Raw genomic sequence first — 12,823 nt, forward strand, 5'->3', positions numbered from 1 at the left:
TTTATTTCTGGGCTTTCAGTTCTGTTTTGTTGATTTACGTGTCTGTCTTTGTACCAGTACCATGCTGTTTTGATCACTATGGCTTTGTAGTACCTTTTGAAGTCACAGATTGTGATGCCTCCAGCTTTGTTCTTTTTTCTCAGGATTGCTTTAGCAATTGGGGGTCTTTGGTTGCTCCATATGAATTTTAGAATTCTTTGTTCTATTTCCCTGATGAATGTCATTGGGATTCTGATTGGGGTTGCATTGAATCTGTAGATTGCTTTTGGGTAGTATGGACATTTTAACTGTGTTTATTCTTCCAATCCATGCGCATGGAATCTCTTTCCATCTCTTTATGTCATTATCTATTTCTTTCAATAATGTCTTATAGTTTCCATTGTAGAAGTCCTTCACCTCCTTGGTTAAATTTATTCCTAGATATTTTATTCTTTTTGTTGTGATTGTAAATGGAATTGTATTCTCGAGTTCTCTATGTTTGTTATTAGAGTATAGAAATGCAACTGATTTTTGTAAGTTGATTTTGTACCCCGCAGCTATACTGTAGTTGTTAATTATTTCTAATAGTTTTCTGATGGATTCTTTAGGATTTTCCATATATAAGATCACGTCATCTGCAAACAGCGGGAGTTTCACTTCTTCACTCCCTATTTGGATTCCTTTTATTCCTTTGGCTTGCCTAATTGCTCTGGCCAAAACCTCCAGTACTACGTGGAATAAGAGTGGTGAGAGTGGGCATCCTGTCTTGTGCCTGTTCTCAGAGGATGGCATTCAGTTTTTCCCCATTGAGTATGATGTTGGCTGTGGGTTTGTCATATGTGGCCTTTATTATGTTGAGGTAATTTCCTTTTATCCCCATTTTGTTAAGAGTTTTTATCATAAATGGCTGTTGGATCTTGTCAGATGTTTTCTCCACATCTGTTGAGATGATCATGTGGTTTCCATTCCTCAATTTGTTGATGTGGTGTACCACACTGATTGATTTGCAGATGTTGAACCATCCCTGTGTCCCTGGTATAAATCTCACTTGATCTTGATGTATGATCCTTTTAATGTATTGCTGTATTTGAGTTGCCAATATTTTGTTGAGAATTTTTGCATCTATGTTCATCAGCAATATTGGCCTGTAGTTTTCCTTTTTTGTGTTGTCCTTGTCAGGCTTTGGTACCAGAATGATGTTGGCCTCGTAGAATGTGTTAGGAAGCATTCCATCTTCCCTAATTTTTTTGGAATAGCTTGAGAAGGATAGATGTTAAATCCTCTCTGAAAGTTTGATAGAATTCTGCAGGGAAGCCGTCTGATCCTGGGCGTTTATTTTTGGGGCTGCTTTTGATTACTGTTTCAATCTCTTTACTTGTGATTGGTCTGTTCAAATTGTCTGCTTCTTCTTGAATGAGCTTTGGGAGATTGTAGGAGTCCAAGAATTTATCCATTTCCTCTAGGTTATCCATTTTGTTGGCATATAGTTTTTCATAATGTTCTCTTATGATCTGTTGTATTTCTGTGGTATCCATTGTTATTTCTCCTCGCTCATTTCTAATTTTGTTTATCTGAGCTTTTTCTCTTTTTTTCTTTGTAAGTCTGCCTAGGGGTTTGTCAATTTTGTTTATCTTCTCAAAGAACCAGCTCTTTGTTTCATTGATCTTTTCTATCGCCTTTTTTGTTTCAATAGCATTTATTTCCGCTCTGATTTTTATTATTTCCCTCCTGTTGAGTTTGGGTTGTGTTTGTTCTTCTTTTTATAATTAGCTGTAGTTTGAGATTGCTTATTTGGGATTTTTCTTGTTTGTTAAGGTGTGCCTGTATTGTGATGAATTTCCCTCTTAGTACCACTTTGTTGCATCCCATATGAGTTGGTATGGTACGTTATCATTTTCATTTGTCTCCAGATATTTTTTGATTTCTCCTTTAATTTCTTCAATGATCCATTGGTTGTTCAGTAGCATGTAGTTTAGTCTCCACATCTTTGTCCCTTTCTCAGCTTTCTTTTTGTAATTAATTTCTAGCTTTATAGCATTGTGATCAGAAAGGATGCTTCTCATTATTTCAATTTTCCTAAATTTATTGAGGCTTGCTTCATTTCCCAACATGTGGTCTATCCTTGAGAATGTTCCATGTGCGCTTGAGAACAATGTATATTTTGCTGTTTTTGGATGGAGTGCTCTATATATGTCTATTAAATCCAACTGGTTTAGCTTTTCATTTAATTCCACTGTTTCTGTGTTGATTTTTCTGTCCGATCTATCAATTGATGTGACTGGAGTGTTGAGGTCCTCTGCTATTATTGTGTTATTTTTAATATCTTCTTTTAGGTTTGTTAATATTTGCTTTATGAACTTTGGTGCTCCTGTCTTGGGTGCTTAGATATTTATAAGTGTTATTTCTTCTTGCTGGAGTGTTCCTTTGATCGTTATATACTGCCCTTGTTTGTCCCTCTTTACCTGCCTTATCTTGAGGTCTATTTTGTCCGATATAAGTATTGTGACACCTGCTTTCTTTGGTTTGCCATTAGCTTGGAGTATTGTCTTCCATCCCTTCACTCTGAGCCTGTGCTTGTTGTTGGAGCTGAGATGTGTTTCCTGGAGGCAGCATATTGTTGGGTCTTGTTCCTTAATCCGTCTCGCCACTCTGTGTCTTTTTATTGGAGAATTCAATCCATTTGCATTTAGGGTGATTATCAATATATAAGGGCTTAATGCTGCCATTTTATCACTCGTTTTCCGGTTCTCCTGCATTTCCTTTGTTTCTCGTCCAGTGTGTTTTGGTCTACCAATTGAGTTATGTAGTTTTTTATCTTGTGTTTCTTTGTTTTCTCCTTATTTATTATTTGTGTCTCTGTTCTGCTTTTTGTTTAGTGGTTACCATGCGGTTTGTATTCAAAGTCTCGTAGATAAGATAGTCCATTAGTATTTGCTAACCTTTTCTGATGTATAGCTACAATTTCCTGATTCTGTCTACCTATTTATCTTTATATTCTGTGCTTGGTAACCTCTTTCTCCCTTTTTTTTCAGGTATGAGGGCCTTCCTGAGGATTTCTTGACGGGGGTGGGGGGTCTTGTGGCTACGAACTCCCTTAGCTTTTGTTTATCTGGGAAAGTTTTTATTTCTCAATCCTATTTGAAGGATATTTTCACTGGATAGAGTATTCTTGGCTGAAAGTTTTTGTCCTTCAAAGATTTGAATATGTCCTTTGAGTCTCTCCTAGCCTGTAAGGTTTCTGCAGAGAAATCCTCTGAAAGCCTGATAGGGGTTCCTTTTTAGGTTATTTTCTTCTGCCTTGCTGCCCTTATTTTTGTCAGTCACTTTTGCCAGTTTCACTACTATATGCCTTTCAGTAGATCTTTTTACATTGACATATTTAGGAGATCTGGTACCCTCTTCTACATGGGTTTCCATCCCCTTCCCCAGGTTTGGGAAGTTCTCTGCTGTTATTTCTTTGAACAAGTTTTCTGCTCCATTCTCCTTCTCTTCTTCCTCTGAAACACCTATAATCCTTAACATTGCATTTCCTAATTGAGTCAGATATTTCTCAAAGACTTTCTTCATTTCTTTTTAGTCTTGGTTCTCTCTCCTCCTATATCTGGAGCATTTCAATATGTCTATCCTCGATTATGCTGATTTGCTCCTCTATAATAATGTCCACTAGAGCATTCAGGGAATCCATATTTTGTTTTATCTCTTCCATTGTGTCTTTCCTCTTCAATATTTCTGAGTGGTTCTTCTTTATAGTTTCAGTCTCTTTTGTGAAGTAGCTCCTGAACTCGTTGACTTGTTTCTCTACATTCTCTTTTAACTCGTTGAGTTTTTTTATGACAGCTATTTTGAATTCTGTGTCATTTAGATTACATATTTCTGTGTCCTCAGGACTGATTTCTGGGTACTTGTCATTTTCTCTCTGGTCTGGACATTTAATATAATTTTTGATACTGTTAGAGGGCGTGGCTCTGTTTTTGCACATCGTGGTATTGTTTGGGCTCAGTTACCGCTTTTTCCCACTGGGTAAAAAAGAATAAATGGTCAAGAGCCATTTATTCTTAGTCCTCTGCATTCTGCCAGGATCCCAGACACTGGAGCTGGTGTTGGGCAGGTGCAGGGAGGGATGCTTTCTTCTGCATGCTCTTGGGGTTTTCTCGCTCTGCCCTTGCTATCTGCTCTCCTTGGGTGTTGGCTTGATGTGGTCACCTCCACATTAGCTTTTACCTCGGTAGGGGCTTTCCCCTAGGCTGTGAGGGCCTTTAAGGATCTTTGATATTCTGGTGAATGAACGTCCCCTCCCCTGTTTCTTCCCTCTGGGAGGCCCCACTGTCCTGGATCCCAGTCTTTTGGGGAGGGTGTGAAGTTTTCTCTTACCCTGTTTCACCTCCTCTGAGGGGGGCTCCAGCCTCTCTGCCCTCCATCATATGGCTGCGTGGGTCTCTCTGTCGTTTTTGTGTTGTGTTAGGATGTCCTCTGTTGGAGTGTGAATGTCTTTTCCGCTGTGTGGTGGAGGGGAGAGATAACTAGAGAACTCACTCCACCTTGATGCTGATGTCACTCCTGAGAAATTTTTAATTTTAATGAAGTCCAGCATATCAGTTATTTCTTTCATGGATTGTGTCTTTGGTGTTGTATTTAAAAAGTCATTGCCACACTCAGGGTCATCTAGAATTTCTCCTGTGTTATCTTCTAGGAGGTTTATAGTTTTGCATTTTACATTTGGGTCTATAGTCCATTTTGAGTTAATTTTTATGAAGTATATAAGGTCTGTCTAGATTCATTATTTTGCATATGGATGTCCAGTTGTTCCAGGCTAGTAGTTTTGCTATAATATAACTTACCTGTTGAGTCTGATCAGTTTCATCCTGCCCAACATCGTTTTCTTTCATTTCTTGTGTTGAAACCAGTGATCCATTCATAATTTTAAGAGCAGTTCTTACCTAACTTGAAAATAGCATTTATCAACATAAAAGTTAAAGAAACATTACCCAAAATTTAAAAGAATCACTAAACTATACTATATCAGAATGTGGTGTGTTAGGTATTCTGGTGATATTGCACATTTCTTGCAGTGTGAGAAGCACAAGCCCTGAGAAGCTGTCACTGTACTTTGCTGGCATTTAGCTGACTGTGATGTACATGTCTGTGCAGTGAGTGCACTGAGCAGGAGCACGTGATAGGGATTTGGTGGTTTCCAGTGGTTTTGAATTTAGAATATAATATTTGAATGCATGTTATTTAAAAAATCTGTTTAAATGCAATTCTAATCAAATGCAGAACCTTGAATCACCTCTGGAATGTGGTTTGCTCTAGAAATGTTAAATAACGATGGGGTGTTTGACATATAGAACAGGGATTTGTACACAATAGGCATTCCATAAACATTTGCTGTTACATCTAAATGTTTTATTAAATATATCTGAAATATTTTAGATATTTTAAGAAACAAAATTTATTAAATATTTTTAATATTTTATATTTGTAAATAGTTCACAAAAACATGACAACAGAAGATGTGAAGCTAGTAAGACTCTGTCCTGGTGTTTATTCTTGCCTGCAAAATACTAAGCTAACCTTTTTCTTATTCACAGGCTAAAAGGTCAGATTCCTGAAATTAAGCAGACTTTAGAAATTCTAAAGTACATGCAGAAGAAAAAAGTAAGTGCATTTTTGTTTCTAAATAAGAGCGAACCAGGATACTTCAGCAGAGATGTGTCTTCCTTGACTCTTTGGTACTGGTATTTGATCTGTGCTGGAAGCTCCAGTCTGCCTGAGCACATGCACTGATGTTACAGACAGTATGCTTCCATGATAAATGTGGCTTTGTGACTTTCCCCCCAAAGTCAGGTTTAATTCTAGGGCCCACACTTTATGGATTATTTTACTTAAATATAGTATTTGCAAAACTTAAATGCAATTTGAAATTATTTTAGGTACCAAAAGAAAATGTCTTATTTTGAGGTAACAGCATCTAAGGGTTTTTGTTGTTGTTGCTCTTGTTCTCTCTAAGATTAAGGAGTGACTCCAAGACTTATAGAACTGGGGGGAATCTTAGATATTATGTTTCAGGTTCTCATTTCACAGTTGAGGAAACAGAGAGAGGTTATACTTGGCCAGTTTCACATAGCTAGTTACTGGCAGAACTGGATTTGAGGATCTTTTGAATCTTAATCTGATACTTATTAAATAAAAGCAGGTTGCAAAGATTAAATTTCATAAGCATATTATATTTAAAAGATTATGTGTATATGTACATATATAATTTATTACTTGACTGGTAGAATATCCACATTCCTATTACGTTATTTTATATGGTGAATTTTGTAAGAGACTTTGGAAAATTGGTTGGTTGGGCATGAAGCACTGATGAACTGATAATCATAGCTAACTCTTGTATAGCACTTACTCTGTGCCAGGCCCTGAGGAGGGGGTATGTGTGTGTGTACTCATGCACAGCTTCAGAGGTGTAGGGACTGTTGTTATCCTCATTTTACAGATGAGGAACCTGAGACACAGAGAAGTTAAGTGATGTGCCAAAATTACACAGGTAGTAAGTAGCTGAGCCAGAATCCATGCCCTCTGTGCTCAGCCATCTGGCTCCAGCATTCATTTCTTTTACCACTACACTTAGTCTGTATGATGATACTGTTTTAAATGGCTTAGGTTCAGCTCTCCAGTCTCTCCTTTGTATCCTTGGTATTAAACTGGCCTGTTTACAGTACTGTCATTTTTTTGAAGGAGTCTACCAATTCACTGGAGACCAGATTCTTACTGGCAGATAATCTGTATTGCAAAGCTTCAGTTCCTCCTACTGATAAAGTGTGTCTGTGGTTGGGGGTAAGTAAATGTAATAGCTGCAGCTTTCGTAGCTGACGTTTGTAAACCAGTGGTTTTTCCCACTCCAACAGTATTGTTTGAGCTGTGTAAAGTGCTCATCTCCCTTTGACTGCGGAAGGAGCAAATGGATGGAGTTCAAGTGGTCCATATTAGAAACTGACTAGAATTAAGAGTGTGATGAAGATTGCTGCAGAAACATGCTCAAGTCTCTCCCAGTCAAAAAAAAAACTGACCAAAAGCATACTTCCCCTCCAGCTATTGCCTTATCTCTTAAATGTAACAGAAGGAAGAGCAATAGAAATAAAATAGAAGGTGCTGCTGAACCTCAGTAAATGTTTCTCCCCCATAAGAGTTTATTAGTTTTAGAAAGATCTCTAAACTTAATGGGGAAAATGATTATTAACAAAAGCATTGAGGTTGTTAGAGTCCATTTTTTAAACCATGTATTTCAACTTTAGATGATTTCATAGAATTTTCTAAAAAAAAAGTAATAAGAAACATCAGTAATTGATGAATTAAATTGGGAGTTTAGGATTGGAGAGATATACTTTTCATTGATTATTTTTGGTCCTATTTGAATTTTTCTACAGTTTTTCTAATTATCGTGGATTGTGTTATTCAATCAATAAGTATTTATGTAGCACTTACTTTGTGCCAAACACTTTCGTGTTATCTCATTTAATCCTTACAACAGTCCTTTGAGTAATTTTTAAATTCCATTTATCAGATAGATGAGGAAAGTGGTTCAGGAAATGCCCGGTGGTAAGTCGGGTGGTAGGAGGAGTTCAGAGCTGGGAAAGGTACTGTTCCCCACCTCCACAGTGGACGGATCCCCAAGTTTCAACAATAACGCCTGATCTCGAGAATTCCAGATGCAGTCGTTTTGCCTTTGACCCTAGCATGTCTCAGAGATAGTAAGGGAACAATAAAAGCTGACTGTTTTTCTTATTGGATCAAATGTAGATAATGTATATGTCTTTCAAAACTTTTAAATTATTGTATCTTAAACTCAGAAACAACTATTTAAGTTGATGCAAATGTAATACTATTTAGAGTCACAATGGAGGTAGTAGAAAGATAGGATTTGGTATCTAAACATATTGGTTCGTATCCTGATTCTTCCATTTACTTACTAGGTATGCGAGCATAGGCAACCTGACCTATCTGAGCCTCCATTTTCTTAACTGTAAAGAAGAAGAAAACTTGCCTCACCAGGGTTGTTATGAGGAATAAATGATATAATGTATGTAAATATATTGTCTAAGCCAGGGGTCAATAAACTTTCTGTAAAAGGCCAGAGAGTAAATATTTTTGGTTTTGCAGACCACATGGCCTGTCACAACTACTCAGTTCTGCCACTGTGGCACAAAAGTGTCAGCAAGTGGAGAATAGTTGAGTTCCAGTAAAACAGCTTATGACAAAACACAGCAGCTGGATTTGGCCCAAGGGCTATAGTTCACCAACATCCGTTCTGAGCTATAAAGCACCATGTAAATGTTGAGTAATTGTTGTGATTTTCTTTCTTCAGGCTAATGTAATGCTTGAATATGATATTGACGAAGCTCAGGCATTGTTGGAAAAGAATTTATCGACTGCCACGAAGAATCTTGATTCTCTTGAGGAAGACCTTGACTTTCTTCGAGATCAGTTTACTACCACAGAAGTCAGTATCCTTTCTTAAAAAAAAAAAGGGAGGAAAGGAGAAAGATGTTTTTAACATTGTTACTTGCATTGCTTTAATGAAAAGAATGTCCTTACTCTTAGACTAATGTGAAGTTACAGATTTTATGAGAGTAGTAAGTAATATGTTTGGAACTAATACTTAGGTAAGTTTGTACATAGATTAATCTGAATTTGAAGTGTGAAGGTGTGGAAATAGCAAATTAAAAATTAGTGAATGAACATTTTTTTTCAAATATTTTCTCAAGACACCTTCATAGCTAGTTGGGCAGTTTAATTCCACAGGCATTTGTTAAGGATCTCCTATGTTCCTGCAACTCTGCTAAGCTGTATGGGGCACAGGATGGTCAGGGAATCAGTACAAAAAAGGAAAAGAGTAGCAAAGTCTCGCTCTATTATGACTGCATGTGTAAAACAGTTAAATGATAATTTTGTAGCAAAAGATAAGTTCATTTCATGTATGTGACACCAAGGCGGTTTAAAGTTAGGGAAAGATAGATGTGAGCTGGAATTAGTTCAAAGAAGGCTTTAAGAAGAAAGAACTTCGGCTGTTTTTAAAGGCAGTGTAGGATTTAGATCAGCAGAGAGAAGAAGCCGGGGGTGGGTATTCTGGTCAAGGGAGAGGGCAAGCGTGTTGAAACCCAGCTCTTTGCCTTTCCTCTCTGACCTGTCTCTCTTCCTGATTCCTGTCACAGTCATTGGCTCCACATAATCACCCAAAACAGAAACCTGGGGGTCATCCTTCACTCTTCTTTTTTCATCACCAAGAGCCAACCAGTCTCCAGATTCTTGCCAAATTTCCCTCGTAAACCTTTCTGCCCATTGCCGTTGTTCTTGTTTTGGCCTTCCAGAACCTAGACTTTGTAGTTTTCTAGTCTCTTTTCCACCCGTCTGTCCTTCACACTATCTCCAGCATGAATTTACTGAATCACACATCTTATTTTTATTCTTCAGGGATTCCTTGTTACATGTAAAGTATGCATCTAGGCACTCTGTGAGGTGTCCCAAGCCAGTCTTACGTCATGCTACTGACCTCTTCCTGCCCTGGCCCTCCCCCAGTATACTCTGGTTTCCAAATAACCCCCGTCAGTTATTCTCCTCACCCCCCGAATGTGCCATGCCCTTTGCATTTCCATACTTTGTTTCTCCTTCCTAGAATGATTTCCCTGTTTACCTGGGCTACTCTTTTTTTATCCTTCATATTTCAGCTCAAGCATCAGAACATTTCTCAACATTTTCTAATCCTCTCAGGGTGTTTTGTTGTTCCTCTGTGCTTACTTGGCACTTTGCACATGGTGCTTTATTTGTTTTCCATGCCAAACTGGGAGCTCTTCAAGTGTAGGAGCTGTACTTTCTCTCTCTTCTCCACAGCATGTAGTAGTATGCAGCAGGCACTGAGTGCTTGAGTGAGGGAAGGCAGGTCTGTTTGAGGCCTAGAGCAGGAGTTGGTGTGTGACTGGTAATGCGGAGACTTCATCCAGAGGAAAAAAAGCTATAAAACTCCCAGAAGGTAACATTGGGGAAAATCTAGATGACCTTGAGTACAGTGATGACTTTTTGGATATAACACCCAAGGCATGATCCATGGAAGAAATAATTGATATACGAGGGCCTATTCAGGGTGGTGCTTAATAAATTGAGTGGAATGTCTTGTTAAACTGAAGGGAGGATAAGAGATAAAATTATTGATAATTAAATTGCACTAATTTAAATATGTGTCAGGATATGGTTTGAACAATCTTTGAAATTTTATGGATGAGGGGCTTTCTTTAAAATTGTTGACAGTGTCAAGCATATGTCTGTTTAATACCATAGTTGACTAAATATGATAAACACTTGTTGATTTGAGGCTTTGGCTTGGTTTTGATGAAATTTAGTTCTAGTGTTTTCTTATCAAATGATATTATAGCTATACTGTCTTTGAGTCAGTGTGTGAGTGACTACTTGGTCATTAACTATGTTGTCTTTAGAATTGGATTTGCGTTTTCTTTGACAATTCTTACAGATATGGCCAGGGTTTATAATTGGGATGTAAAAAGAAGAAACAAAGATGATTCTACCAAGAACAAAGCATAATGATGACAATTAAAAATGTGGTTCAGTTTTCCAAACATGTTATTCTAAATACCCCAAAGTTTATCCTTAAAGGTTGACGTAACTTTGAATGATTTCTTAACAGCAAGAATGATAATTAAAACTTTAAAAAAAGATAAACCATTTTATTTATAAAAACAAAATTAGTTTCAAATATTTTATGAAATTAGAAATATTGTAATTTTTTTCGCATTTCCAACAAAGTAAATGCTGCTTTTATATTTGTTTTTTAGTCATAAGAAAAGTCCTACCTGAAATGGCTTAAAACTGTGAGGTATGCTATGGAAGCTGAATTCTGGACACTTTAGCACGTTTTACTTTTTCTCTTTTGGCTGATGTTACTCTCACTTGATGTGGTTAAACCAGTTTAGAAGTAGGAAAAACAAATCAGTTTGAGTGTTTGCAAACTTGTTTTTCTTTAGTACATGTGGGGCTTTATGATCCTTTGTTACAGTTATTTGTCTTATGTAAGTGGAGTTTCACAAATTACTGCTTAGCCAATAACTATTATAATATTCTGTACTTTTCAGGAAATGGTAATTTGCCTTCCTAAACAGTAAGAGGGCTATTGAGACAACGCTTTTTCTTACCTCCTGTAAGTGTACAGTGTCTTTGCAATGCCAACATAAGGGAGATCTCAGCCAACATGAAATAACAAAATTACCCACTCAAAACCCTTGGCTAAGCAATTTTGTATTTCTTAACAGTTCTCCAAAGCAGCTGCACAGGAATATTAAGATAAATATAAATCTGCAGTGGTTGAAAAGACTTGTGAGCTTTTTTATTCATGATCAAACCTCATAGGAATAGTAGAAAATCCCTGTGGAAAGCCATTGGTGCAGTGGTTCATACTGGGTGTTACAGATTTTGGTAAAAACACAAATGTATTATTCTGTCTCCATGTAGTAAAAAGTATACTTGTACAGTGTTTTGTACTTGTATTTCATGATGTTAAAACTGTAGCATGGCACCTTTTTTCATGTTATCCTTTCTAAAGTTAACATGGGTCTTTTCACATATTTGTAAAGTTTATTTACTTGCACATACACCTACTGTGTCCCAAGAATTTCTTATGTCTGTAGAAACAACATAAAATCCCTTTAAAAGGAATACAGATAGGCAAACAATTAAGGCGTTAAATCTGAATGATACCAAAGTTCCTCGAGTCAGTTTTTGTTTTATAATTTTAAATTCTTGTATTTTAGAAGTTGAGGTTTATAAACATCTTGCGATATTATAAGTGCAATTTTTCCCCAAACTTTATTATGATAAGTATATTGGTACAAAATGTCCCTGTTCATATTAAGACAGGAATGATTTGCTCAGAAGATCTTTATTTTGTCTTAGTTTAAGTCCCTGAAAATCTAAATAGAATTTTTAGGTGTTCCAGGCAATATGAAGGAATGCAGCTTTTTAGAGATAGGAATTACAGAGCAAAATTAATTTTTCAACAAATATATATAAACACCCAGTGTGTGTCAGGAACAGTATTAGGCTCTCTGTTAATTAAATAAAAGAAAGATATTTAAATCTTGCCTCTGCCAGATCGTTTCTCTTATAATGGTTTACATTTTCAGAATAACGTAACCGTCCTGATTTGACACAATATTTTCAAGGTTAATCTTAATATTAGTACAGTATACCCAGAGAGGATATGGGCAAAAGATTGACTACAAAACTTGATGCCAAGTAACAAATATGTTGGAAATGCAACTAAAATTTAACTTTTTCCATCATGAAACAGCTGTTCATTTGAGAACATTTAGAAAATAGGAGGAAGAAAAGACATTTAAGTTCCACTTACAGTCCCCCTTAACATTTCTGTGTCTTTCTTTTTATATGCATAGATTTTTTTAAAAAAATAATTGAAAAAATTGTCTTTATAGTTTTTATCCTACTTTCTTTACTTAACATAAAATTTGCTTATTATATAATACTATTATGTTAACATTATTTTACTAGTATCATTGCACTATTCTAATGGGTGAGTATAGTAAACTGTGATTCACAGTTAGACATTTGGGTTGTTGTTAAATTTTGTTCTCTATTAAAAGTAACAAATGATCCAGGAGTTTACATTTTTACATAAGGCTTTTTCTTGTATTTAGGATTTTTCCTGAGACTAGATTACTGAAAATGGAATTAAGAAGTCAAAGATTATAGCGTTTTATTTTCTGGGGTTGACTGAGAGTAGTTTTGTCAATAGTGATAGCAGGGGATGATGGAAGGCACAATT

The 12,823-nt window shown here is 36.5% G+C and overlaps 1 protein-coding gene across 2 annotated transcripts in view; it reads left to right on the plus strand.

The window, feature by feature from the left end:
• VBP1 (VHL binding protein 1) overlaps positions 1–12,117 on the plus strand; it is a 67,575-nt gene extending 55,458 nt beyond the window's left edge. For both annotated transcript variants that reach the window (XM_070604654.1, XM_070604653.1), the window contains 4 exons: positions 5,568–5,634; positions 6,715–6,813; positions 8,342–8,480; positions 10,499–12,117. In XM_070604654.1, the coding sequence (XP_070460755.1) occupies positions 5,568–5,634; positions 6,715–6,813; positions 8,342–8,480; positions 10,499–10,569 (376 nt within the window). In that variant the 3' untranslated portion in view covers positions 10,570–12,117. The remainder of the gene's footprint in view (positions 1–5,567; positions 5,635–6,714; positions 6,814–8,341; positions 8,481–10,498) is intronic.
• Positions 12,118–12,823: the final 706 nt, after the last annotated feature.

Source organism: Equus przewalskii, chromosome X (genome assembly GCF_037783145.1).
Source record: "Equus przewalskii isolate Varuska chromosome X, EquPr2, whole genome shotgun sequence".
NCBI lineage: Eukaryota > Metazoa > Chordata > Mammalia > Perissodactyla > Equidae > Equus > Equus przewalskii.